This window comes from Aethalodelphis obliquidens, unplaced genomic scaffold (genome assembly GCF_003676395.1).
Source record: "Aethalodelphis obliquidens isolate GAN/ISIS:26980383/991018 unplaced genomic scaffold, ASM367639v1 scaffold59, whole genome shotgun sequence".
In the NCBI taxonomy this organism is placed as follows: Eukaryota; Metazoa; Chordata; class Mammalia; order Artiodactyla; family Delphinidae; genus Aethalodelphis; species Aethalodelphis obliquidens.
This window is the reverse complement of record NW_020838003.1, coordinates 4,620,911-4,634,944: the sequence shown is the minus strand read 5'-3', so window position 1 is coordinate 4,634,944 and position 14,034 is coordinate 4,620,911. Positions and strand designations below refer to the sequence as shown.

The 14,034-nt window shown below is 40.7% G+C and overlaps 1 protein-coding gene across 1 annotated transcript in view; it reads right to left on the bottom strand.

Moving 5' to 3' along the window:
* Window positions 1–2,600, bottom strand: part of FAM47E (family with sequence similarity 47 member E) — a 31,870-nt gene extending 29,270 nt beyond the window's left edge. Inside the window, exon 1 of the mRNA XM_027087605.1 lies at window positions 2,437–2,600. Within this exon, the coding sequence (XP_026943406.1) occupies window positions 2,437–2,600 (164 nt within the window). The remainder of the gene's footprint in view (window positions 1–2,436) is intronic.
* Between the last annotated feature and the right edge of the window lie 11,434 nt (window positions 2,601–14,034).

Genomic DNA, 14,034 nt, shown 5'->3' with positions numbered 1-14,034 from the left:
AAGCTAAGATGGAAGAGACAGATGGACAAATAGGAAGGAAAATGGGACCTGGATAATCTAATATATCCAGCCATGGCCAAAGTCAGGACTTGCAACCTGAGCAGCTTAATGGCAGGTCTCTCATTATCCTAATACATCACACAAGCACTTCATAAAATCAAATCTGATAACCAATATTTTTACTTAAGGACAGTCATACCACTTAAAATGGGGAAAGTGTGGCAGCTAGCTCAAACCTCATAGATTGTTAGAGCTGGCAGAAACTTTGAAAGAAATCTAGTCCACCTTCCTCACTTTTCAACGAGGAAACTGAGTTCCAAAGAGGTGAATAAGGCAACCAATCTGGCTGGAGGGCTTCCCATGACCCCACTTTACCTCTCATAGCTGATAAGCTTACCACTCTGCATTCTGTTAAGTTCATGAAAAATTTTGCTTGACCCAGAAAATAAAACATTTTTTCTAAACGTTTACTATTTCACAGTCACTATATGATACTTGGATATTTCCACGTTTAAGAATTGCAAAAGAGCGTCAGGCATTTATCCTAAAGAAATGAAAACTTATGTTCACACAAAAACCTGTACGCAAATGTTCATAGCAGCTTTATATGTAATAGCTAAAAGCTAGAAACGACCTGAATGTCTTTCAGCACATGAATGGATAAGCCATGGTACGTCCATGCCACGAAATACAACTCAGCAGTAAAAATGAACTAACTGTTGATGCATACAATCTCTTGGATGGATCTCAAGGGCTTTCGCTGAATGAAAAAGAGCCAATCTCAAAAGTTTTATACCTTTAATAAAGGTATTATTCTATTTATCTAACATCCTCAAAAGAACAAAATTATAGAAATGGAGGCCAAATTAGTGGTTGCCAAGGGTTGTGGGTGGGAAAATGAATGATAATAAAGGGATAGCATGAAGTGGTTCCCTTGCGGTGAGGAAACAGTTTTGTATCTTGATGTATACACATGACAACATTTTACTGAACCACACACACACACACACACAAGTGACAACTGGTGAAATTCAAGTAAAGTCTACCGTCTAATTCATATACTGCGCCAGTGCTGATTTCCGGCTTTGGTAATGTACTATCATTATGCAAGATGGTACTACTGGAAGCATCTGGAGGAAGGGTATATGGGGCCTCTGCACTATATCTGCAACTTCTTGTGAGTCTATAATTATTTCAAAGCAAACAGTTTGAAAATGGGGGTGGGGAGAGATTCTCAAAGAGTTCATAATTGCTAACATGTACACAGTGCATGTATGTGGCAGTAACTGCTTCACAGGTGCTATGTCAGTAAATCCTCACAACAATCCTATAAAGCTGATTCCTTTTATTGTCCCCATTTTACAGGTAGGAAAACTGAGTCCAGAAACAGCAACTAAGTTGCCTAAGGTCACCAGTCAAACAAGAGGAAAACTGGCCTTCAACTCCAGCCTTTCTGATTCTAGACTTTGTAATCTTAACCATCACATCGTGTTGCCTACAAGAGAGCCGAATTCCATTCTCATAAGCAGCTCGAGGAATCAGCAAAGGCAGAAAGCCTCAGCTTCCTGTCCTGCGGCAGTGACAGAGGTAGGAGACAGATGGGCCCCTGGGCTGGACAGCTGGTGTCTGTCACGTGGAGTAAAATTGAAGCTTTGTTCTCCCCCAGACACTCCAAGGACAAAGCTGGTGGCAGAAGCTGAGCTCTGCTGAAGTAAAGAGATAAGATGACCACTCCTGAGGTCAGGAAAACTTCCCTTTCTGCACATGCGCAGGAAGGCTCCTTGGGGGTCAAAAAGGGAGGGGGCGCCACCCCATAGTAAGTGTGGACATGCACCCACAGGCCTCTGCAGTGGGATCCATCTTAGCAAAATATTGCACACGCATGTTGGGGAGCATCCTAGGACCAGTCAGGTGTGAAGGAAGAAGCAAGATAATTGGCCAGATGTAAACAAAGACCTGGAAGGACTGTCCTATAGAAGGGATTTAAATCACCTCTTCACTGCTTTTCTCAATCAGGAGGCCAGCACTCCTCTCCGGTTGTGTACTTCCGCCTAGTTTCTGACTTAACTGTCTCCTCCTCATTAAGAGCAGACGCCCATACCCTTTCTCCCTGGGTGTGTATTTCTGCCTAGCTCCTGACTTAAATAAACTGTTTCAGTGTGTGCTCTCCCATACATTGTGCTGTGTCTCTAATAATAAACGCTGTACCTGTTTTTACAGTTTTTGCCTCCTTGAAACATTCTTGTTTTCAATGGGGGTAAGAGCCAGGGGAACTTTGCTTCTAGCCTCTAGTCCCTGGTGTCTAGGATTCCTGGTTTTCATCCAGGCTACCCAGGTTCAATTCCTGGGCAGGGAACTAAGATCTCTCTTCAGGACAGCTGACTGCTGTCTCTCGGAGATCAACACATTCAAAACAGCAGCAGACCACCCCAGTACCCGAGGTACTCTCCAAACACGGGCTCAGCTTGGCCACAGTTACCAGCTGGGTGGCCAAGGCTCCAGGTGCTGTCTAACCCGGAGAAGGGCAGGTCGCAGGCTAAACCAGTCTCCGCAGAGGACTCTATGGCCATCAGTTTCCCATCTGGAATGGGTATATTCATCTACATCCTCTGGGGGACTCTGAGAATAACCAAAAAAAAAAAAAAAAAAAAAAGGTGTCCTTGGCGTTGAGGAACGTCGCGCGCTGGTTATGGTCTATTTTTGCGGGGGACCATGAGGAGGTAAGGGAGTTGGGTCCTCCGCCGCCCCCGGCCATCCCCCGCCCCCAGCCGCAGCAAGCAGGGGGCGCAGGCTCCCCCCACGCTCCACCCGCGCGCCTGCGCGCGCTTACCAGGGCCTGCAGTTCGTGCCCACCGACACCCGGGCCCGCGCCGCGGGTGCGAACAGCCGCTTGCGGTCAGCCGTGTTTCCCCGGCTGCCCACCCGGCTTCCGGTGGTGTGTTTCCCCCGCCTCTCGGGTCGCTAGGAGACCCGCGGAGCTGTGCACTGCGCAGACTCGCTCAGGGCGCCCCCCTGCTGCTGGCGGGGAACACGCGTCCGCGGGGCGTCCCTGCGTTCCCCAGCCCTCGCCTCACCAGAACCTTCTCCAACGCCCCGGGGCGTGGACCGTGGCAGGGGAAGCGCTAAGGATCAGGTTCTTGGTTTAATTATGTTTTAATCTGTTCGGAAGGCGTGTTCGTGTTTATTTTGTTCACCACCGTTTCAAAAAATGTGTTGAAAAGGAAGAAAACAGCTGGAGAGAGAGCAAGAGAAGGAGTGGAAAGGGGGCGAAAGGGATAGACTGATTTCTAGTGGTGGGAAGGCCTTTTAGCACGGAATGCTTTTCTGGAGGTCTTGGAACTCCGTGAATCTCACCGCCTCAGTAAATCGGGGGCTGCGCACTGGTATCTAGCTAGTCACCAGCTGGTTTCCAGAGTCCCTCCCAGCTCTTGTGTTGCTTGAGCCTTTTGCCTGGACTCACTTCAGCAGTAAAATTGCCATCCAGTTGGCCGTGATAGGCAGTTGCCCACGTAAATATGGATTGCATGAGGATGTATTTGGGGTTTGCTAAGTTCTCTCGCTGCTTCTGAATGTTCCTGATTTAAATAGTGAGCATTGCTTCTAGAGGAAATAGCAGCAAAACATTCTCTTCTCTCAAAATTATTGCAGTAGTTAAATTGTGTCTGTTATGGTGGGATACTTTTTGTAGTCATTTAAAGATGAGTCTTCTCTTTAAACTCTCTGGGAATAAATTAGCTTCACCTTTGGGCACCTGTTAAATATCTGGATGGTAATAAAGGTGCCCCGACTGGCACTAGCTCCAGCATCTTCACCTGCTCTGTGTGTTCAGCTGCCTTTTCTAGGCACAGTGGAAAACCCTGGAGTCCCACCGCTTGAGATAAGTCATGATTCTGCCGCTTAATAATTATGCACTCCCCACCCCCACCCCCGCACAGTTGCTTAAATTTGTTTTAGCGTCATTGATTTCCTAGTCTGAAAATGAGGGAAATAGTAGTATCTGCCTATGGGGTTATTGGGGAATTCAATGAGATAATGAATGTAAAGCGTTGAACGCTGTGCTGGCAAGTAAGAATCCCTCAATAACTACTGAGTATTATTATTATTATCTCAACTGTGAACTGGGGATATTAATATTTGCCCGGCTACTCCACAGAGTTGTTATAATAGTTGATAGAGAAAGCTATGAATGTAATCATGAAAAGGAGCCCTGTTAGTTGTTTTCATTATCTTCGATAATATCGTTAATATTTATTTGATTCCAAACTCCAGCTTTTATTACTTTGAGGAAGTAGGATTTCTCCTTAGGATTAGGGTCATGTCCACCTTGCTCCTAGTACCGTACATAGCACACAGTAGGTCCTCATTCAACAAATATTGTCTGTTATGGCCATGCTAGGCACTGGGGAGGCAATGGGGGATAAAACAGACTTGGTCTTTGTCATCTTGTTACTTAGTTTGTAGTGTTGTATGAATGAACAAAAAAACACCTATTTTCATGACTCCTGTATCCTCACAAGTTGATATTTGCTCCATGTAGTAAATTTGATTTCATATCTGGTAGGAAATAACTAAGATTCTTTTTATTTCATCACATTCCATGCCTTAATTATAGTCATTACTCAGAGAAGCTCTCATTCATTCTCTTCTCTCTCCCCTTCTTTCTCTTTTGCAGCACAAAGGTAAAATGTGTTATGTATAGTAATCCAACAAGTAGATGTTATTTAAGAGTGAGGATGATGGGGTTTGGTTTTGTTTTGTCTTTAGCCCTATTGGCAGATAGTGTGACCATTTTATTTCCAAGGAGGGTTACTCCAATACCCGTAACAGGGTTGCCAAACACTGTTACTGGATCTTTCCCACTCAAGGACTAATGACTATCTCTGTAACATTTTACTACATACTCAGCAATACTTAGTGCGTGGTACTTTCCAGAAAAAAAGCATTTGAACAACAAAAAACACAGAACTTTAAGCTGAGATGTTATAACATGGTCTTGGAATAGTAGAAACCCTTGGCATCTGGACAAGGTGTTAGGTTGCTTCCATATGTTGGCAATTGTAAATTATGCTGCTATGAACATTGGGGTACATGTGTCTTTTCAAATTAGTGTTTTTGTTTTCTTTGGCTATACCCAGGTGTGGAAATGCTGGATCATATGGTAGTTCTATTTTTAATTTTTCAAGGAACCTCCATATTGTTTTCCACAGTGGCTGCCCCAATTTACATTCCCACCAACAGTGTACGAGGGTTCCCTTTTTTCCACATTCTCACCAATAGTTGTTATTTGTAGACTTTTTGATGATAGCCATTCTGACAAGTGTGAGGTGATTTCTTATTGTGGTTTTGATTTGCATTTCTCCAACGATTAGCGATGTTGAAAAACTTTTCATGTGCCTGTTGGCCATCTGTATGTCTTCTTTGGAGAAATGTCTATTGAGAGGCAATATTTTAAAAGATAATGGCTAAGAATTTTCCAGACTTGATTAAAGATACAAATTCTCAATTTCAGGAAGGACAGTGGACTCTGAATAAGATAAATAAGAATAAAATCTCACTTAGCATTTCACCATGAATACAAAAGACAAATATTTGACATTAAAAATAGCCAGATAGGAAAGATAGATTACTTACAAAGGAACAAAAAATAGACTGAAAGCTAACTTCTAAAGCAATTATAGAAGTCAAAGACATTAAATAATCAAGGTTTGAGTAAAAGCAACTGTCAGTTTAGAACTGCATACTTAACAGAACTATCTTCCAATAATATGGCTCAAAAACATTTCAGACAAACAAAAAATGGCAGAATTTATCATCAAAAGACCATAACTAAAGAAGATTATAAAGGTTGCACTTCAGATAAAAGGGAAATGATCCCCAAATGAATATCAATGTGAGATGGAATGTTGAACAAAGAAAACTATAAATATGTTGGTATTCTTTTAAAAAGTGGGTTGTATAAAATCATAATACATTCTAATCAGTGGATATTAACAAAAATAACTTATCTAAAATACTGAATTATTTTATTTAATGAATAAGAAGATAAATACATTGATTGAAGAAATATAAAGAAAGATGTACCAGGTAGATATTAAGCAAACGAAACCTGATATAACTATATTAATATCAGACAGGATAGACTTTAAGGCAAAAAAGATCATTAGAGATATTAAAGAGTATTAAATGTATCATTATGCAAAATGATAAAAGGTGCAATTCACGCACACGCATACACAGTAGATAGACACAGATACACAATTCTAAATTTGTATGCACGTAATAACATAGGTTAAAATACAAAAAGGAAAATTGATAGACCTACAAAAGAAATTGATTAATACACTATCCTGATAGGAAGATTTTAGTACAACTCTCAGAAATAAATCAAACAGACCAAAAAAATCAGTGAGGACAAAGAATTTAAAGCTTGATCTAATGGATGTATGCTGAACTTTGCATCCAACAATCATAGAAAACATTCTTCTCAAGAACATAAACAACATTATATTTGCAAGTTCATAAAACAAGTTTTACACATCTCTGACTTGGTATCATTTAACCCACAACCCTGATCATATTGCAATTAAGTTAAATATCAATAGTAAAATCATATTTAAAAGCATTTATTTGAAAATAAAACAAGACAAATACTTCATGGGTCAAGGAGTATATCAAGACAGAAATTTAAAAATAAATGTAAAAATATCAAAAACTGGGAGATGAAACTAAAATGATACTTAGAATGAAATCACCTTAAATTCTTAAACTAAAAAAGGAGAAAGGTTAAGACCTAAATAAATGGAAATATCAATATATCTCATGTTCACGGTTTGGAAGACTTATTATTAAGACAACGGTACAACCCAAAGTGATATACTGATTCAATGCATCCCTATCAAAGTCCCAATGATGTTTTTTGAAGAAATGGAAATCTCTTCCTAAAATTTATATGGAATTTTGGGTTAAGAGACCTAAAATAATCAAAACAATTTTGAAAAAGAACAAAGTTTCCTTATTTCAAAACTTACTAAAAGCTACAATGATCAAAAGCATCTGTATAGACCAGTGGAATAGAATTTAGAGCCTAGAAATGAATGGTCAACTGGTCTTTGACAAAGGTGCCAAGACCAATGAGGAAATAATAGTCTCCTCAGTAAATAATGGATAGCCACAGGCAAAAGGATGAAATCGGACGCTTACCTTAGAGAACATACCAAAATCAACTCAAAAATGGATTAAAGACAATTTTAAGAGCTAAAACTATAACAATCAGAAGAAAATAGAGGAGCAAATGTGCATAGCCTTGGATTTGGCAATGGTTTCTTATACATGACATCAAAAGCAGAAGTAACGAAAGAAAAAATAGATGAACTGGACTTCATAAAAATTACAGACCATTGTGTTGTGCATCAAAGGAAACTGTCAAGAGAGTAAACAGTCCACAGAATGGGAGAAAATATTTACAAATCATATATCTGATAAGAGGATAATATCCAGAATATTTTTTTAAAAACTCCTACCACTCAATAACAAGAAGACAAACAACCCAATTAAAAAATAGGCAAAGGGCTTGAACAGATATTTCTCCAAAGATATACAAATGGCCAGTAAGTACATTAAAAGATGCTCAAAATCATTAGTCATGAGTGAAATAGAAATCAAAGCCACGATGAGATAGTACTTCACACCAACTAGAATGGCTATAAAAACAAAGAAAGGGACTTCCCTGGGGGTCCAGTGGTTAGAACTCTGCTCTTCCACTGCAGGTGGCGCAGGTTCAGCCCCTGCTCAGGAACTAAGATCCCACATGCCACACGGTGCAGCCTAAAAAAAAAAAAAAGAAGAAGAAGAAAAGAAATTAAAAGGTTGGCAATGATGTGGAGAAGTTGGTACACTTGTGCATTGTTGGTGGGAACGTAAAATGGTGCAACTGCTTTGAAAAGCAGTTTGGCCATTCCTTAAAAAGCTGAACATAGACTTGCCGTATGACCCAGCAGTTCCACTCCTAGGTATATACCCAAAAGAATTAAAAACAAGGACTCAGTTATTTGTACAGTATGTTCATAGCACCATTATTCACAATAACCAAAAGGTAGAACCATCCCAAGTGTCCATCAAAAAATACATGGATAAACAAAATGTGATATATACGTACAATGGGATACTATTCAGCCATAAAAGGAATGAAATTCTGATACGTGCTACAACATGCATGAACCTTGAAAATATCATGTTAAGTGAAATAAACCAAAGGCAAAAGGACAAATATTGTATAACTCCACTTATATGAAATATCTAGAAGAAGCAAATTCATTGAGACAGAAAGAGGTTACCAGGAACTCAAGGGGGAGAGGAATAGGAAGTTATTTCTTAATGAGTACAGACTTTCTGTTTGGGGTGATGAAAAATTTTGGAAATAATCATGATGGTTGCACAACATTGTGAATGTAATGAATGCCACTGAATTGTACACTTAAAAATGGTTAAAATGGTAAATTTTATGTTATATGTATTTTGCCACAATTTTTAAAAACTGTAATAAATGCAAAAAGAAAGAAGAAAGGTTGAAATTAATGAGCTAAGAATCCAACTTAACAATTTGGAAAAATAGCCAAATAAATCACAAAGGAAGGACATTTTTCACGTTGAGCAAAAGAAACCAGACTCAAAAGAGTACGTACTCTATGCTTCCATTTACAGAACTTTTAAAATGGGCAAAATTAAGTAATAGTGATAGATGTTGGTATTATGGTTATTTGGGGTAATTGATGGAAAGGAGGCAGGAGGGGGCCAGCTGGGAGGCTAAAAATGATCTATATATTGATCTGGGTGGTGGATACATGGGTGTACACGTGTAAAATTTCAACGAGCGGTACACTTCAGCCTTGTGCACTTTACTGGGTATGCTGTAAATGAATAGAAAAGCAAAAAACAAATGGAGCATTTTCTATCAGGAATATAATCCTGGAGGATTCTCTCTGCCATCATCACACATAGAAAGGAGGCTCCTGGGAGTCACAGGACACCCAAAAGTCTACAGACTTTCCCCTTTGCTTCTTTTGTGATACTCCTCCACGGGAAGGATATTTAAAATATTTAACAACCAGTAAGCCATATGCAAAAACCAGTTGGGAAAGTGGCAAGCCAGATTGCAGCAGCAGAGTTCTAGAGTCCCCTGGCCAGGCCAGACATATCCCTTTAGTTGCTGGTCTTGGAGGGAGGGGTGCTTCCAAGGAAGTGGCTGGGGCAGTCAGGGCACAGTGGTCACTTAGCATTGCTCAGAGCAGAGCCTGTTTATCAACCAACACAGTGTTTTGACAACCATTATGGTCTTAAACGATGCTTGTTGGCTGGGTATCAACTCTCTCCCTCACCCACAGGCTCTCCCTAGAGATTTCCCTCCACAGTGCCACAAGTGGCTTGTTGAAGACTGCCACCAATGCAGTCTGCAAGCCAAATCATAACAATAAGGGGTAAGGCATGACACCAATCATCAACAAGTATATTTATCACTTGGTCAGTAGCATTGAGCATAATGACAAGTAGGGCCTTACAAATAAAACTGATGAGGTGGGGCTTCCCTGGTGGCGCAGTGGTTAAGAATCCACCTGCCAATGCAGGGGACACGGGTTTGAGCCCTGGTCTGGGAAGATCCACGTGCCACAGAGCAACTAAGCCCGTGTGCCGCCACTACTGAGCCAGCACGCCTAGAGCCCGTGCTCCGCAACAAGAGAAGCCACCACAATGAGATGCCCACACACCACAATGAAGCGTAGCCCCTGCTCGCCACAACTAGAGAAGGCCTGCGTGCAGCAACGAAGACCCAACACGGCCAAAAAAACCCAAGAAAAACCAAAAACTGTTGAGGTTGCTGCCCTCAAGAGGCTATGGCCCAATCGATGGATGGGTTCCCGAGCTCCAGGAAGCTGCTAGATTTAAGGAGCTACCTGAGGCATCTGCAATAGTCTAGACACATTCAAAGGAGGACGGAAGAGATGTCTACTGCTACTTTCTGGAGTATAGTAGACCATAAAGAGTAGATGGTATGTGGGGACATGCTGCTGAGAGGAGTATAGCTGGTGCTAGTTATTATGGAGAGCAGTCTAGCCGGACTTAGTCAGATCAAGTATAGGGTGTGCTTACAACTGTCTGCCCTCGCTTTGTTCCTTACCTGTCCCTGCTCTGCTGTGGCACCTGCAGGATGCATTTGGGAATGCAGCAGAAAGCACTGATAGGACCCTGGGGATGGGAGAAGGGAAAAGTCAGGGTATTTCTCTCTTTCCCTCTGTCTCCAAGGGGGTATCTCTATTTTTTCCTTCTCTTTCAGCTTCCACTGGCAGCTTGCATCAGACGCAGGCTCCTATTACAAGTAATTCCTGCAGTTTGGTTGTGGTAATCACGTTCCTGCTATTGCTAATCTCTCAGTTACCTCATATCCCCAGTTTGGCTCTCAGCACTTCCATCACCTCTGCAACATGTTCTTTGCATTAAAGTCCCTTGGTTTTACATGCTTAGTGTGGGTTCTGTTTTCCTGGTGGGAACCAGACTGACACATACATTACCTATACCCCAGTATTTCTGCTGCCGGGAACGGTTTAGGAATCCAGAGGGAGTCTCGCCTGTAAGGGAAGACGTATGAGGATGTCTGTCGCAGCATTATTAGCAATATCGGTGAGTTGAGGACAATGCGCATGTCCATTTTTGTGATGTAGATGGGTAAAATGGACGGATAACTAGGTATCAGATGCAACAGTCTAGATTTTACTTGACAACATGGTTAGACTTCTTAAAAATGTAGTAAAGAAAGAGAGTGAGATTTTTTATGATGATATGATTTATATAAATTAAAAATGTATGCATCAAAACAAAAATATATACATTTTACAGAACGCACTTAAGAATGATTGCTTATGGTGAGAGCAGAGGAACAGAAGTGGAAAATGGAGAAGAAAAGGAGGATATAAATGAATGATTAAGAGACGGCCTTGTACACCCAGTTGCTAATGGAGTGCCATCCATCAAAGAATAAGATGAACCAATGTGCTGTACCTGAAGCTGAAAAAACACGGTTGCCAGAAACAGTTACTAGGTGGCACTGAGACATAATTTCCAAGAACACATGGTGTCTTGTGGAATGTTGAAGCGGCTTCAAAGCCAAGTTAGTCGTAGTAATAAGAACACAGGACAGATGGTGAAGCAAGGAGCCAGAGCTAGTGACAAGTACTGGATAAAGTGGGGCTGCTATCGAAATTCTGTGGCAAAGTTATGTGATCTGGGCTTGAAGAGGATTCTAGGTCAGATGTTTTTGTCAGTGGTACTCAAGTATGAGCAGAGATTATGACTTGGAGTCTCACAACGGAATATAAGCGATACCAAAAATTTCTCTTTCGTGCTTTTAAGGATCAGCTATGGCCTTGAAGAGTGAGCTGCTTTCTCAGGTGGGGTTCAGATTATGATCAGTATATGCACTAAAAAATTAGAAACAAGAAGCATTTGGAGTGTGTTAGGGAGGACATGAATTCTCACCAATGTAATTAAATTAAAATATGACAATAACAGAAAAGAAATACTTTTGCGTGGCACCAGGTTTTCCTTTCCCTTGCTTTTATGTTTAGCGTTGGTATGATTTTCTTAGTCCAAAACAATTCAAGTTCTGGAAGATCCTTTGTGTAAGAGGTTGTAAGAATACTTGAAAAATGATCATATGTAAAACACCCAATATAGTCAATATCAATTCAAAACCGTATTGTATCTGTTATTCATTAAGCTTAAAGTGAGCGTTGCTCTTCTCTTTTTACAACTGGAAAAGTTAAAGTGTGTTTTGTTCCTTCATTCTGGTGTTACTCCAAACATAATTAACTCCTTCTCAGGAATTAACGTATTTGATGGTGTTTATCTGGGCTTTTTCACAATTGTACGTAGTGATGTTAAGGAGACATTTGCTAAGTTGAACTGAATCTTTGTTTCCGTAGATTGTGAAGCCAAAGAAGTGATTCACATAAGACAATAATGCATTATTGACTTATTAGATGTATTACGCTCCTGTCTAATGACATGAAGAGATTAAGATAATCACTCAAGCTCATGCAAGCAATTAGCGAGGGAGACCACATTCTAACCCAGAGTTCTACACTTGAGTCACCCAGAAAAATACTGACATAAAGCAAGCTGAAGAGGCAGTTTATTATAATACAGTGGATAAGACCAACCCTGGTTTGAATCACAGCCCCAGCACTTAATAATGCTGGGCAAGTACCTTGCAGTCTCTATACCTCAGCAATTTCTTCTTCAATAAACAGACCTAGTAATAGTCTATGTTATAAGGTTGTTACGGGGGTGCAGAATGGAGATCATCTGAAGCTGTGCTCTCCAATAGAAATACAACGCAAGCCACAAGTGTGAGCCATTTATGTAACTTTAAATTTTCTAGTAGTCATATTTTTAAAAGTAAAAAACAAAGATAAAATTAGCTTGAATAACATATATAACCCAGTATATCAAAAATATTATGATTTTAACATGCAATCAATGTAAAAATATAAATGAGATATTTTACATTCTTTTTTTCATACTAAGTCTTCAAAATTTAAGCACATCTCAGTTTAGACTAGCCACATTTCAAGTGCTCAGTAGCTGGTGGCTGGTGGCTTCCATATTGGGCAAGACAAATATTAAGTATTTAGCCAAGTGCCTAGCACAGAGGAAGCACTCAGGGAGTACTGACTCAGAAACATTCCCTGGGTTTATCCACAGATTGGTTGCATTCCTTACTGTTATAAGCACAGAAAATATTTGTTAGCAACGCAAGCTTGAAATCACGTACTTCCTCCATTTCCGTTATTCTTGTACTGTTTACTCCAGGGAATGTTTCCTTTTTTTTCCTTCTGACATGAGCAGAGGGTTGCTAGCCCTGTTAGCTTTTTCAGATGAGGGAGTTTCCCTGAGAACCAAGATGAAGAGTGTAGCCTCCATAAAGGATTTCACAGGACTTTTGTCCTAGTGAACAAACTGCATTTGGCCAGGTAGTTATTTAATGTGCTCTTATTACCCCTGGAGTATGCCTAGAGTCAAAGGTATAACATTTATTTCTTTGAACCTGACATGGGTAAACACCTTCCTTTTATCTTTCTCGTCAGATTTCTCCTAGGCTTCCTTGGGAATCTGGCCCCAAACGGTACCATTAATTCATTTGAATTGCCTCTTTTATGTCTGCTTGTGGTGTCATTGTTGCTTTTACCAGCTGAATTCATGGTGATCAGTAGGCTGAGCTAGGAACCCTGCCTTCTGCTAGTGGCTCTGCTGAAGATAAGTGTAGAATGAGGGGCCAGACTCCCCACGGCCCTGGCAGGATCTCTCAGCCCACAGGGCAGTGTCCAGGTGTCTTGGAAAAAATAGCACTTATATTTGTAGCATGGTAGAAACAGCTTCCCCAAGCAAGATCAAAGCGTGCAGGCAAAGGAAACCCTGTCCCTAGTCCCTGAAGGCTGAGCCAGGCTTGGAAACATCATCCTAACCCAGGGTGACCTGGAGACATTCAGCCTGACCCGGATCAACAGCTGATGCAGAAAAATCTTTAGAGTCTTGGCAAGCACAGACTAATAATGCCATAAACCTTGCACAGCTACCCATTAGATACAGAATACATTCAGGCTGACATTCAAAACCTTCCAAATCTGGCCTGCTCACATAGTTCTCTTCTCTCCAACCATATTATTCTACTTTCTGTTTTTCCCTTCCATATTCTTTCTTTCTTAATGTTGTTCATGTTGTACCCTTTACCTAAAAATCCCTTAGTAGTTGCTCTCCACCATTACCTTTGAATTCCCACTCTAACCACACATCTTTCCAGAGATGGAATCCTTCCTTCCCCCTTTGACCTCCAACAGAGCTCCCTTCTATTAAGTATCAAGCATTTAGCGTTTTTATTGGACAGTATAGATGTTTCTTCAGTAATTATCCTACCCCTTCCCCATTATGTAGCAGTCACTCATTTGCAGAGAATGACTGCACCAGCTCTAATGATTGACTCCGATT